This window comes from Onychostruthus taczanowskii, unplaced genomic scaffold (assembly GCF_017590055.1).
Source record: "Onychostruthus taczanowskii isolate IOZ18803 unplaced genomic scaffold, ASM1759005v1 scaffold187, whole genome shotgun sequence".
Lineage (NCBI taxonomy): Eukaryota > Metazoa > Chordata > Aves > Passeriformes > Passeridae > Onychostruthus > Onychostruthus taczanowskii.
The window spans coordinates 256,052-268,477 of record NW_024499095.1 but is presented as its reverse complement, the minus strand read 5'-3'; the positions used below and the strand labels follow the sequence as shown (position 1 = coordinate 268,477).

General features: G+C 55.8%; 1 protein-coding gene across 2 annotated transcripts in view; it reads right to left on the bottom strand.

Moving 5' to 3' along the window:
• Window positions 1-8,905: 8,905 nt before the first annotated feature.
• Window positions 8,906-12,426, bottom strand: part of LOC121334243 (hemoglobin subunit epsilon-like) — a 5,013-nt gene continuing 1,492 nt past the window's right edge. For both annotated transcript variants that reach the window (XM_041401205.1, XM_041401204.1), the window contains exons 2-4: window positions 10,910-11,006; window positions 10,214-10,436; window positions 8,906-9,178 (exon numbers count right to left, since the gene is read on the bottom strand). In XM_041401205.1, the coding sequence (XP_041257139.1) occupies window positions 9,050-9,178; window positions 10,214-10,436; window positions 10,910-11,006 (449 nt within the window). In that variant the 3' untranslated portion in view covers window positions 8,906-9,049. The remainder of the gene's footprint in view (window positions 9,179-10,213; window positions 10,437-10,909; window positions 11,007-12,426) is intronic.

The window sequence follows — 12,426 nt, the reverse complement described above, 5'->3', positions numbered from 1 at the left end:
CAGGGAGCTCGCCTCTTCCCGCACCTGACCCTGACGGGCTCCACCTGATCCCTCCAAACCTTTCCAACCTTCTTCATCCTGTACGTGCCCCAAACCGTGCTCACAGCTTACTGCAGCTGTGGGCAAACTCGGCAAGGGGTGACACCGAGTGTTCAGGGGGGAGCCTGCCTCCCTGCCCGCAGTTTGAGATCCATTCGTGCAGAAATCACTCGATTCTCTCCTCTGTTACCACCGTCCCAGGAGGTTTCATCAATTGTGTGATGAAAGTTGGCAGAAAAGCATTCAATCCAACTTCTGCACCCCTGGGAATGCAGAGTTCACCCCTCGCAGGAGTTAAACTCCTCACTGCTAAGATCCTTTCACAATTAAAAAAAACAAAACCCTCTCCTGAGTAATTATTTTCACTGCAAGGCTGAGTAGTTCTGACAGACCTTCCTGCAGCAGATTTCATGTGATGACGAGCGTTCCTGCACTGTGTGATGGCATTTAGAGCCCCACAAGAAGGTGCCTTCACACCTCTCCTTCCTGTCCCCACAGAGGCTCTGCCGGGACAGTTTCCCCCTGCCTGAACTCCCTTGTTGAGCCAGCAAGCCAACCCTGCTCTGACACCATCCCCAGGCCTGTAAACTCCTGGTGCCAGCCCCAGGCAGCCCCACAGCAGCTCCAGCTGGACACTGGGCTCACTCAGGGCTGTCTGCATCATTCATCCCCTCTGACACAGCAGATCAGCCAAAAAAAAAAGAAAGAAAACCAAAAAAGAAGAAGAAGAAGCACGGAATGAGCCTGGGATTCCTGGGGGACCTCGTGGAGGGGGATGCAAAGACATTCACTGGCAGCCTGGAGGGAAGATGCTCAGGCAGCTCCTGAGTTTGGATATAGAAATATCTATTTCATTGCTTGTGTTTAAGGCAAAGTGATCCGGGCTTTTTCACCTGTCAGCTCCAGATACACACCAGCCCCCTGTGGCAGTGCTGCTGTGGGTGCAGTGAGGGTCAGTGCCACAGCCAGGCTGCCCTGCCACCAGGAGCTGCTGGCCCCCAGACCCTTTTCCCCTGGGGAGAGCTGTGCACTCCATTTATCCAGCCAGGGCAGAGCAGGGCTGACACACACGGCCCGTGGCAGTGCCAGATGTGCCACGGTGTCACCAGTGGGGCTGACAGCCACCTGAGACTGCTTCCCTCAGATCAGGGACCCAGGCAGGGCCAGAGACCCCTGAGGAAGGACAGTGTTGCACATTTTCCAGCCTGGCCAGGTGGGTAAATAGGTCTGACATCTCTTCCCAGCACTCATTCCTGGGCAGCACAGGCAGCTGCCAGAGCTCTGCCCTCCAGGAGAGGGTGATGTGGTTATTGCTGACTTCATTCGTGCTGGAAAACAGCCTCCAGTTTGTGCATGCCAGTCCAAAATCTGCCACCCCTGGGCTGGCAGATGTTCACAGTGCTGCTTTTTGGCACCCACGAGCTGCTGGGTGCTTGGCAAAGCCTGGCTGCCCTCAGCTGTGCTCAGCTCAGAGAGGCACAAGCTGCCTGGCACGAAGGCACTTCCCAGGCTCTGCTGCCAAGGGTATTTTTAGGGAAGGAGAAGATCATCATGGGGCTTTTTCATAGAAAGAAGGGGAAATAGAGGTGCAAATGATTTAAGATGATAGTAATAATAATAATAATAATAATAATAACAATAATAGTGACAAAAATAGATCTGAAGTGAGGATGAGGCTCCCTGCCCGCAGAGGAGATGTGCTCTGCAGCATCCACACAGGAGGGATCCAGGAATCTCCTCCAGGAAGCACTGCACCCACACTGAGCTCTGCAGGTGAGGGACTCACCTGGTGACATCCCAGCCAGGTCCTGGTGCACAGGATCCTCCTCTGGGCCTGGGAGGCCAGAGCAAGGAGCAGCAGGCTCCCAGCTGCCATCCCAGAGGTGATTTCCGTGGGATGCCCCCTGCTTTCCTCCCTCCAGCCAGGATGAGCTCCCAGCTCCCACTCCCATCCCAGAGGTGATTTCCGTGGGATGCCCCCTGCTTTCCTCCCTCCAGCCAGGATGAGCTCCCAGCTCCCACTCCCATCCCAGAGGTGATTTCCGTGGGATGCCCCCTGCTTTCCTCCCTCCAGCCAGGATGAGCTCCCAGCTCCCACTCCCATCCCAGAGGTGATTTCCGTGGGATGCCCCCTGCTTTCCTCCCTCCAGCCAGGATGAGCTCCCAGCTCCCACTCCCATCCCAGAGGTGATTTCCGTGGGATGCCCCCTGCTTTCCTCCCTCCAGCCAGGATGAGCTCCCAGCTCCCACTCCCATCCCAGAGGTGATTTCCGTGGGATGCCCCCTGCTTTCCTCCCTCCAGCCAGGATGAGCTCCCAGCTCCCACTCCCATCCCAGAGGTGATTTCCGTGGGATGCCCCCTGCTTTCCTCCCTCCAGCCAGGATGAGCTCCCAGCTCCCACTCCCATCCCAGAGGTGATTTCCGTGGGATGCCCCCTGCTTTCCTCCCTCCAGCCAGGATGAGCTCCCAGCTCCCACTCCCATCCCAGAGGTGATTTCCGTGGGATGCCCCCTGCTTTCCTCCCTCCAGCCAGGATGAGCTCCCAGCTCCCACTCCCATCCCAGAGGTGATTTCCGTGGGATGCCCCCTGCTTTCCTCCCTCCAGCCAGGATGAGCTCCCAGCTCCCACTCCCATCCCAGAGGTGATTTCCGTGGGATGCCCCCTGCTTTCCTCCCTCCAGCCAGGATGAGCTCCCAGCTCCCACTCCCATCCCAGAGGTGATTTCCGTGGGATGCCCCCTGCTTTCCTCCCTCCAGCCAGGATGAGCTCCCAGCTCCCACTCCCATCCCAGAGGTGATTTCCGTGGGATGCCCCCTGCTTTCCTCCCTCCAGCCAGGATGAGCTCCCAGCTCCCACTCCCATCCCAGAGGTGATTTCCGTGGGATGCCCCCTGCTTTCCTCCCTCCAGCCAGGATGAGCTCCCAGCTCCCACTCCCATCCCAGAGGTGATTTCCGTGGGATGCCCCCTGCTTTCCTCCCTCCAGCCAGGATGAGCTCCCAGCTCCCACTCCCATCCCAGAGGTGATTTCCGTGGGATGCCCCCTGCTTTCCTCCCTCCAGCCAGGATGAGCTCCCAGCTCCCACTCCCATCCCAGAGGTGATTTCCATGGGATGCACCCTGCTTTCCCTCCCTCCAGTTAGGATCAGCTCCCAGCTCCCACTGCCATCCCAGAGGTGATTTCCGTGGGATGCACCCTGCTTTCCTCCCTCCAGCCAGGATGTTCTCTCCAGCCCTGTGGCTCCCTGGAGCAGCACAGCCAGGGCAGGGGCTCTGCCAGTGGGGTGAGCAGCTGCTGAGCCCCAGCACAGCAAGGAGCCCCTCATCTCTCACCATCCCTCAGCCACACATGGCCCCTGCAGCTCCACCAGCTCTCTGACTCTGGGGAGCTGTTCTTCTCCTGGCCACGAGCTGACACAAAGGCCAAATTCCCTCCTGCTGTCCCAGACAAGTCACAGCTCCAGACCCTCACTGTCCCAGGGATGCAAAGCCCTGACTGCTCTTTTTGGGGGAATTCTTTTGCAGGAAGAGCAGGATCATTCCCTCCTGCTGTCCCAGACAAGTCACAGCTCCAGACCCTCACTGTCCCAGGGACGCAAAGCCTTTATGTGCCCTGACTGCTCTTTTTGAGGGAATTCTTTTGCAGGATGAGCAGGATCTGCTGTGGGACCTGCTGTGGGCTGTGCTGTGGGATCAGCTGTGGGATGTGCTGTGGGATGTTCTCTGGGATCTGCTGTGGGATGTTCTCTGGGATCAGCTGTGGGATCTGCTGTGAGATGTGCTGTGGGATGTTCTCTGGGATCTGCTGTGAGATGTGCTGTGGGATGTTCTCTGGGATCTGCTGTGGGATGTGCTGTGGGATGTTCTCTGGGATCATCTGTGGGATCAGCTGTGGGATGTTCTCTGGGATCAGCTGTGGGCTGTGCTGTGGGATGTTCTCTGGGATCATCTGTGGGATCAGCTGTGGGATGTTCTCTGGGATCAGCTGTGGGATGTGCTGTGGGATGTTCTCTGGGATCATCTGTGGGATCAGCTGTGGGATGTTCTCTGGGATCAGCTGTGGGATCAGCTGTGGGATCTGCTGTGAGATGTGCTGTGGGATGTTCTCTGGGATCTGCTGTGGGATGTGCTGTGGGATGTTCTCTGGGATCTGCTGTGGGATGTGCTGTGGGATGTTCTCTGGGATCATCTGTGGGATCAGCTGTGGGATGTTCTCTGGGATCAGCTGTGGGCTGTGCTGTGGGATGTTCTCTGGGATCATCTGTGGGATCAGCTGTGGGATGTTCTCTGGGATCAGCTGTGGGATGTTCTCTGGGATCTGCTGTGGGATGTTCTCTGGGATGTTCTCTGGGATCTGCAGCTTGACCAGAGGCTGCACTGGGAGAACGAGGAACAGGCTGAGACCCTTCCGAGGGTCGTGGGGCTGAGCCCCAGTTTGAGAACTCCCCATGGGCGATCTCCACAAGAGCAGGTGTGTCACACGCAGCAGCAGCAGCGCCCAAGGAGGGTGCTGAGAGGGCGAGCGGCGCTCCAGCTCCTTCCCTGAGCCCGTGGCACCGGTGATCCCGGCGCTGCCCGCAGCCCCGGGGCTCCGGGGGTCTTGGGGTGCAGCAGAAGGAAGCACACGTTCCGTGTGGAACCGAGGCTTTCACAGCCCTATAAAGACACAGAGGGCAGCAGTTACCAGCGCAGAGCTGCCCTGTGCGAGCTCCGGGAGTTCACTCCCTGCTGACAACGCAGAGCCAAACAAATCCTGCAGCAACCCCAGAGTCCCATTCCTCCCGCCGAGGGATTCATTAGCAGCATCGCCTCGTGGGATTTGGGGCATCCCGGTCCCCTCCGGCTGGAGCCGCTCCGGCAGAGCCCCGAGCCCGGCCCGGGGGCACAGGGGAGCTCTGAGGTGCCCCCCAGCCCGAACCATTCCACGATCCCGCTGTCCCTGCTGTCCCCAGCTGCAGCCTGCGTGTCCCCCCTCGCTCGGGCCGGGGAAGGTGAGGCCGAAGGCTGCAGCGGTCCCTGCCCTGGTCTGTGCAGCAATTGCCAGAACTCGCTGTCACCCCGCTGGCCCCGAGGGCACAGCTCGCTCTCACAGGTCCAAGGCTTTGGCAAATCCAGGGCTTTTTGTTTCCCTTCGTTCCCAAGCCCGTTCACCGTTCCAGCTGCTGCTGCCCGTGCTGTAGCGCTAGCTGCTCCCAGTGCCAGGCATTCAGCAGATATTTATTAGGAAAACACACAGCAGCTGTAATTCTTATCGGGAATGCTGTTCTTGCAGCTGCAGCTGTGGGGAAAATTAGGAGACGTGCCCGGGCCCAGAGCTGCCAGCCCAGCACTCAGAGCCCTCGGGGAATGCTGGGCTCCGAGGAACACGAACCACAGAGAGCAGAGATGCTCCAAGGGCTCAGCCTGGAATGCAGAACGCTGCCTGTGAAAAACGCCCACCACTTGTTTCTAAAACTTTAAAAGTGTAATAGTAATAAAATGGTTATAAAAATAGCAATATAATTAGAGGGATAAAAATTTGGACCATTTGGATTAGGACAATATGAGACAATAAAAACAAAGAGTTACACACAGTCCAGATACCTTTTCTGGGCAAAATAAACCCGAAAAAGGACCCACATTAACAGAGGATTAACCCTTAAAAGCAATATTTGCTGTTGCATATTCATACATCTCATACATGATGCATATATTCCATTCAAACACAGGATTCTGTCTGGTCAGTGTCAGCTTCTTCCTCTGAATCCTAATGGGGCCTTCCTTCATGGCTGAGAAATTAGTTTATTCTGATAATGGGGCAATAAATTCTCTTTCTCTGAAAGATTTAGGTGTCCTGTGGCTGCTCAGTGTGAGTACCTCATTCCTCTCTTTAAAAAAATATCCCACATACACAGTTTCTATTTTAACATTATGTTATAACCCAAAACTATATTTAACACACTACTTAAGAAAATTAATACAGCACAACTTTCTAACATAACACATACAATATTCATTTTAATATTTGCAAAAAGCCAGTCATAAAGTAGGCATTTTTCACAGTGCCCTTGGGGTTGTAAGGAAAAAATTAAAAGCAGGCTATAAATAGCCCTCAAGCTGACACTAAGGAGTTCCTGACTTGCCCACTGCTCTTTTTAGGGGCTGGAGTGGGAGAAGTTAAACTTTTCCAGCCCCCAAGTTCATGGCAGACTCAATCTGTCTGTGCAAACAGGGAACTTGGCATTGTTTAGCTGAGGCTGAACTCATCAGCATGCTGTGAGAAATGGAATTGGTGTATTTTCACCTGCCCCACGCCTCAGACAGAGCTCCAGACATCTGCGCCTCCACTCCTCACTTGGGCAGCTCAGTCATTAGCTTGGTAAGTTCAATTAGCAGACAGCTTTCCAGCGTGCTCTAATGGCCTTCAACACGAAAATACAGATTTTAGTGTTTGAATCTGGGCGTGCAAACTCGGACCTGCTCAGCATCTTCATCCTCTGCAGCACCCCCCAGAAATAAGTGGATGATTTATTCATCCTGTGCATCACCCACTGCTCTGGTCTAGGCAAAAATGGGCAAGAGCTGGGACAAGTCCCACCCTGCAGCCACAGGGCTGCCCAGGGCCCCCAGCCAGGCTGCAGAGGAGCTGGGGCAGCACCCCAGCCACACTGACCTGCTGGGCATCGGCACAGCCGGGGCTCCGCGAGCTCGCAGGGCTTTTCAGCCACTGGTTCTGGGATTTGGGTCACTGCAAGAGCCCCACGCTCCCTTCTCCACGTGCTTGACAAGAGCCAGGGCTTGACAAGAGCTTGACAAGAGCCAGGTTTTCCCATGGCAGAACCATGTGGAGAGGGGGCTGAAGAGGAGGAGGAGCAGGGTGCCCTGTCTGCACAGCAGCCCTCAGCTGACCTGGGCACAGAGGTGCTGGGGATGCCTTGAGAGGCTGAGCCAGAGCAGAGGCTGGGCAGAGTCACAGAATAAAGCAGGGATTGATTCCAAGGATCTCCTCCATGGATGCACCTTGGGCAGCACCAGAGCCCAGCCAGGGCTGCCCCCAAGATGAACCCAAATGGTCCCAAAATGCACGAGCGCTCCCGGGGTCTCTCCCTGGGATCAGCTCTGCTCCATGTGCACATTGCAGTTCAGTGTCCAATTCCAGCTCAGCCCCTGCACTCCCATCCTGCTTGTTTTTCTCTCTGCAGCCCACGGGGTTTGTGCTCTTGGGCTGAGATTTGGATCATTTGTCCTTGGTGCCCAGCTGGAGCAGGAATTGTTTTGTGTCCCTGCTCTGTGCACAGACCTCACCATCCGATAATGTGAAGCTCAGACCCCACACTAAAGCAGCACAGAATGTGAAAACAGATAGGCCAAAGCTGAGGCATCAGAGGGAGATGCCATAAAACACTGCCAGCAAAGTCAAAGAGCAGGAGGGTCTGGTCTCGGAGGTCACTGTGTGCAGGCAGTGAGACTCCTGCACTTCACCCCAAGTCAGGTAAGACTCAGGGGTGGGAAAGAGAAACTCGGCAGCAGCTCAGAAATGTGATTGCTGCACGTGTCTGGGTCTCTGCTGCAGAGAATTTGGGCTAGAAGGGCACTGACAGAGGGGGAGGAGGCAGGGGGGTGGAACAAAGGAAAGATGAGGTAAATCAGCTCTGACAAGTCCCTCTGGGGCTTCCAACCTTCCTTCCTCCAAAGCCACCAAGGGATCAGAAATCTCTGAACATCCCCCTGCTATTTCTGAGGGCCTTTGCAGCTCTGCTGCAGTTGCCATGACATCGGATTGTGGCAGGGAGAGGAGAAAGTTGTGATCCCGTTCCCAGGCTGCCCCTGCAGCCTCACCTCTGCTCTGGCCATGTGCATCAAGGGCATCCCAGGAAATCTGCCAGGTCCCTTTGTGCCACAGCAAAGAGATTTTCTGTCCAGATACCTCTGAGGCATGGCACGGCATCAAAAACTGAAACAGGCCCTGCAGGAGCAGAGATTTTCTGGGCAAGTCGGGAATTTCCACTCAGTTCCTGGAGAAAACAACATCTGAAAAGCCATGAAGCATCTTTTAAACATCAGAGCAAGGGCAGTGCCAGTCCCCCTCCCTGCAGCAGTGTCAAACACAGCACACAAATCCCAAGGGCAGCTGATGTTGTGATGGCAATCCAACCCCACCAGCTCGGGCTCCTGAACTGCTGCCACTCCTGACAGAATTCCCTTGAGAGGTGTAAAATCATGTCTATAAATACATGAAAAATAACCCCGGCAGGGGCAGCACAGAGCTGCTCAAAGAGTATTTTTGGCTTGTGCTAAGAAGTGAACTGGGGACTTCTTCTGCTCCAGCAATTTTGATAAGTGTGGGGATAAGGCCAAGATAAAAATAATTACATCTGATAGTCCCCTGGTTCACCTGCTCCTGACTAACATTTGAATAAGAATTCTCTAAAAGATGCGGGGAGTTGCAATCAGCACAGATTTGGTTCAGGTCTGATTTAGAAAAGATGGAAAACTCCTGAGTCCCTCTGAATGCAGCTCTGGAATGGTGGGAAGCTCAGCCCAGCAGGATGATGGATTGTTCTCCCACAGCATCACAAACCTTTGATGAATGAGCTGCACGTGGTGCTGCCTGGGACAGAAAGGAAGGGAATGTCCACAACAACAGCAGAGAGTGGAACAATTCCTCATTGCCAAGGTCCCATCCAGCCCTGCCCTCTGGCACTGGCAGCCATTCCCTGGCTCCTGTCCCTCCATCCCTTGTCCCCAGTCCCTCTGCAGCATCTTCTGAGCCCTGCAGAGCTGGGGAACCCCAGGCTGCCCCAGCCCTGCAGGGTTTGGGGGTCCTGGGCTGTCCCAGCCCCCAGCTCAGGTGTCACCCACAGCAGCCCAGCCCCTCCCTGCCCAGCACGGACACTGCACAGGAGCTGGCAGACGGGTTCATTGGAGGGTTTATTGGAGGGGTATTGGAAGTTTTATCAGAGGGTTTATCGGGGTCAGGGGTCCCCATGGGGCTGGCACTGGCCCGGGGCTCCTGCTGTCCCCGGGGTGGTCAGTGGTACTTGTGGGCCAGAGCGTGGGCCACCACACCCACGAGCTTCTGCCAGGCAAACTGGCACACAGGGAAGAAATCCCTGCCCAGGTGGGACGCCAGGACGACGACGAGGATGTCCCCAAGGAGCTGAGGAGAGAGGGACATGTAGGTCAGTGCTGATGGAGCCCCTGGCCAGCCCCAGCCCCGGTCACCCAGAGCAGAACTGTCCCGGTGGGGCTGGGCTGCCAGAGCCGCTGGCACCAAGGCTCTGCTGGCACTGGAACCCCCTCACCACCACCGGCTTCTCCTTTGTGTGTCCCTGCTTTTTCTGTGCAGATTTCCCCCCTCCCCAGTCCCTCTCCCCCCCAGACCCCTCCTGCAGCCCACAGGTTTCCTCCCCTGACTTCTCTCTGAGGCAGAATCGCCCTCCTGAAGGGCTCCCACACCCTGCACACTCCTCCTCCTCTTCCTCCTCAGCCCTGGTTACAGGCATGGCTCACTCCCTGCTCCCTGCCACAGCAGAATCCTGTCTTTCCACAGACAGCTCTGGGAAAACAATATTTGTCTCATTCTTAAAAATAAAACAAAACCAGAAAGAAAGAACCTCGAACTAGTTCCCCATTTTCCGAATGCTGAAGCATTTGGATTTGGCCTGAGACCCACCCTGAAAAACACTTTTTTTTCTTTCTTTAGACATAAATGAAGAGAATGATCCTTTTAAATTAAAAGTGTAGGAGGAGGAGGGAATGTGCCATGCCCCGTGCTGGGCAAGGCAGGACCCTGCTCCTTGGTTCTGGCTGTGGGAGCTTGGATTTGCTGAAATGCTCTGCTGAGCTCCCCTCTGCTCTGACCCCTCCAGCCCAGGCTGCACCTGCCCCTGGGGCTGTCCCCCAGCCAGATCTCCTGCAGGTAACCATCCCTCCTGCAGGTAACACCAGAACTCCAGGTGTTCTCTCCATGCCTGCACCTCCCTTGTGCTGTGCTGGCATTAAAAATGGGACTTTTGAGGGAGAAAATCACAGAGACTGTTGCTAAGACCTTTGTACAAACCATCACCTCTCTTGGGTACTCCACAGGGATTGTTCCCCAGCAGCCGCAGAAAACGTCCCAGGACAGAGCAGCAGCCAGCTCTGGCTGTCCCCACACAGCCAGGGCAGGGCTGGGGCTGCTCACACAGCTCACCCTGAAGTTCTCGGGGTCCACGTGCAGCTTGTCGCAGTGCAGCTCGGACAGCTTGGAGTAGGTGCCCTTGAGGTTGTCCAGGTTCTTGACGGCTTCCCCGAAGGAGGTCAGCACCTTCTTGCCATGGGCACGCACCTTGGGGTTGCCGATGATGGCCGTGGGGCTGGACAGGTTCCCGAAGTCAGAGAAGAACCTCTGGGTCCAGGGGTAGACGATCAGCAGCCTGGGGAGAGACACAGGCAGGTGAAGCTGCCTGACTCAGTGGCTCCCTGCACTGCAGGGCCCTTCTACATGGTTGTGTTCGAGGGTGCCAGGACGAGGAAGAGACGAGAAACTTGACTCTACGTTTCAGAAGGCTGATTTATTGTATTATGATATACATTCTATTAAAATTATATACTAAAACTATACTAAAAGAATAGAGAGAAAAGATCTATCAGAAGGGTAGAAAGGACAGGAGAGGAATGATAACAAAAGCTTGTGACTCTCAGAGAGTCTGAGCCAGCTGTCTGTGACTGGCCATTAATTAGAAACATCCAACATGCACCAATCACAGATACACCTGTTGCCTTCCACAGCAGCAAACAATTATTGTTTGCATTTCTTTCTTGAAGCTCCTCTGCTTCTCAGGAGAAAAATCCTGACAAAAAGATTTCTCAGAAAATATCACGACTACACTTCTGGAGCTGCACCCACCTGGCCAGGGCCTCGGCGCCGCATTCCTCCACGTTGACCTTGGCCCAGAGGCTGCTGATGAGCTGCTTCTCCTCGGCTGACCAGTGCACCATGGTGGCTGCAGGAGTTCACAGAGCTGAGCTGAGCCCAGAGCCTGGGCCGGGTTTTATGCCCTGGGCCAGCCCCTGGCCGGCCCCTGCAGCGGGGCCATTGGCTGGCACGGGCGGGGGTCCCGGGGGAGCAGGAGGGGATGGCCAGGGCGTGGCACCCCAGAAGGGGCCTCTGGTTGTCCTGAGCTCCAGAGCTTTATCCCATCCCCTCCGTGGGGCAGCTCCTTCCCCTTCCAGCGTGGGCCGTGCGGTGAGGGGCTGCAGGAGCCCCAGCAATGCCCATCCCTACCGCCGTGGGCAGGGGCTCAGGGCTGCTCCTGTCACCCTGAGCTCCTGCCACAGCTCTTTGCACACCGGGCTCTGCCTGGCATCAGTGAAGTGGTGAGTGTTCAAAATGCAGCCCATGGCAGAGCAAACCCTGCAGGTCCCTGCCCTGCCCAAGGCCTTGGTGTCCTTGCACCGCCAGGAGCTGTGCTGGAGCTGCTCAGAGGATGCTCAGGCTCTGCAGCCAAATCTGCATTAACCCCATTGTCCTTCTCCTGTAACAGAGACCTCTTGGATTTATTCGTGCCTTTTGGAGCAGGAGGAATTATAGTTGGACTTTGGAGTCCAACTTCTGAGCTGGACTTTGGTTATCATGGTTGGTGCTTTCCAGTTGGAGATATTCTAAGACAGAGTGTCAGAATGGTTTGGGTTGGAAGGACCATGAAGCTCAGCCCTGCTGCCTGAGGCCCACCCAGACCTTGTCCCCTCAGCTGTGCCAGGAGCAGCCCGCTGCAATGCTGTGGGCAGGAGCAGGGCCACACAGCATCACCCCTTCCTGCCTTCAGCCACATCCCTGAGCAGCACTGAGACGGCCTTGGAGCATGGGGTTTGCTGCTGCAGCTTCTGCTGTGGGCTCTAAAACTGCACAGGCTCAGCTCAGGGATGTCCAGCCTGTGGGGGAGCCCCTTCTGAACCTGCCCAGTTCCCCCTGCCACGTTCAGCCAGCCAGGCTCTCCTGCAGGAGAGGTTTGGATTCCCCTGGCACACCCTGGAGCTAGCAGGGGTGCAGCTCCCTCGCCAGGAGCAATGCCCCGGGGAGATTTCCTCTGTTGTTTTTGCACAAAACACCATTCCTGCCGAAATCAGCACAGTGTTTTGATGCCAAGGTGCCAGGGTCAGTGCACAGTTTTCCTGTTGTTTTCCAGAGGGTTTGGGCTGGGCTGAGGAGGAGCTGCTGACTCCTGCAGACTGGGGATGGGTGAGGCTGTGACCAGGCTGCAGCAGAGCCCCAGGGCTGACCAAGCTCCTCTCACACATCAGCCCTTCCTCCAGGGACCATCTCCTGCTAAGTGTCTTCTGCACTGAAAATATGGCAGGAAAAGCAATTAAAAGAAGCAAATAGCAAGGGAGGTCTCCAGCCTGACAATATCTTCCCCCCCCCCC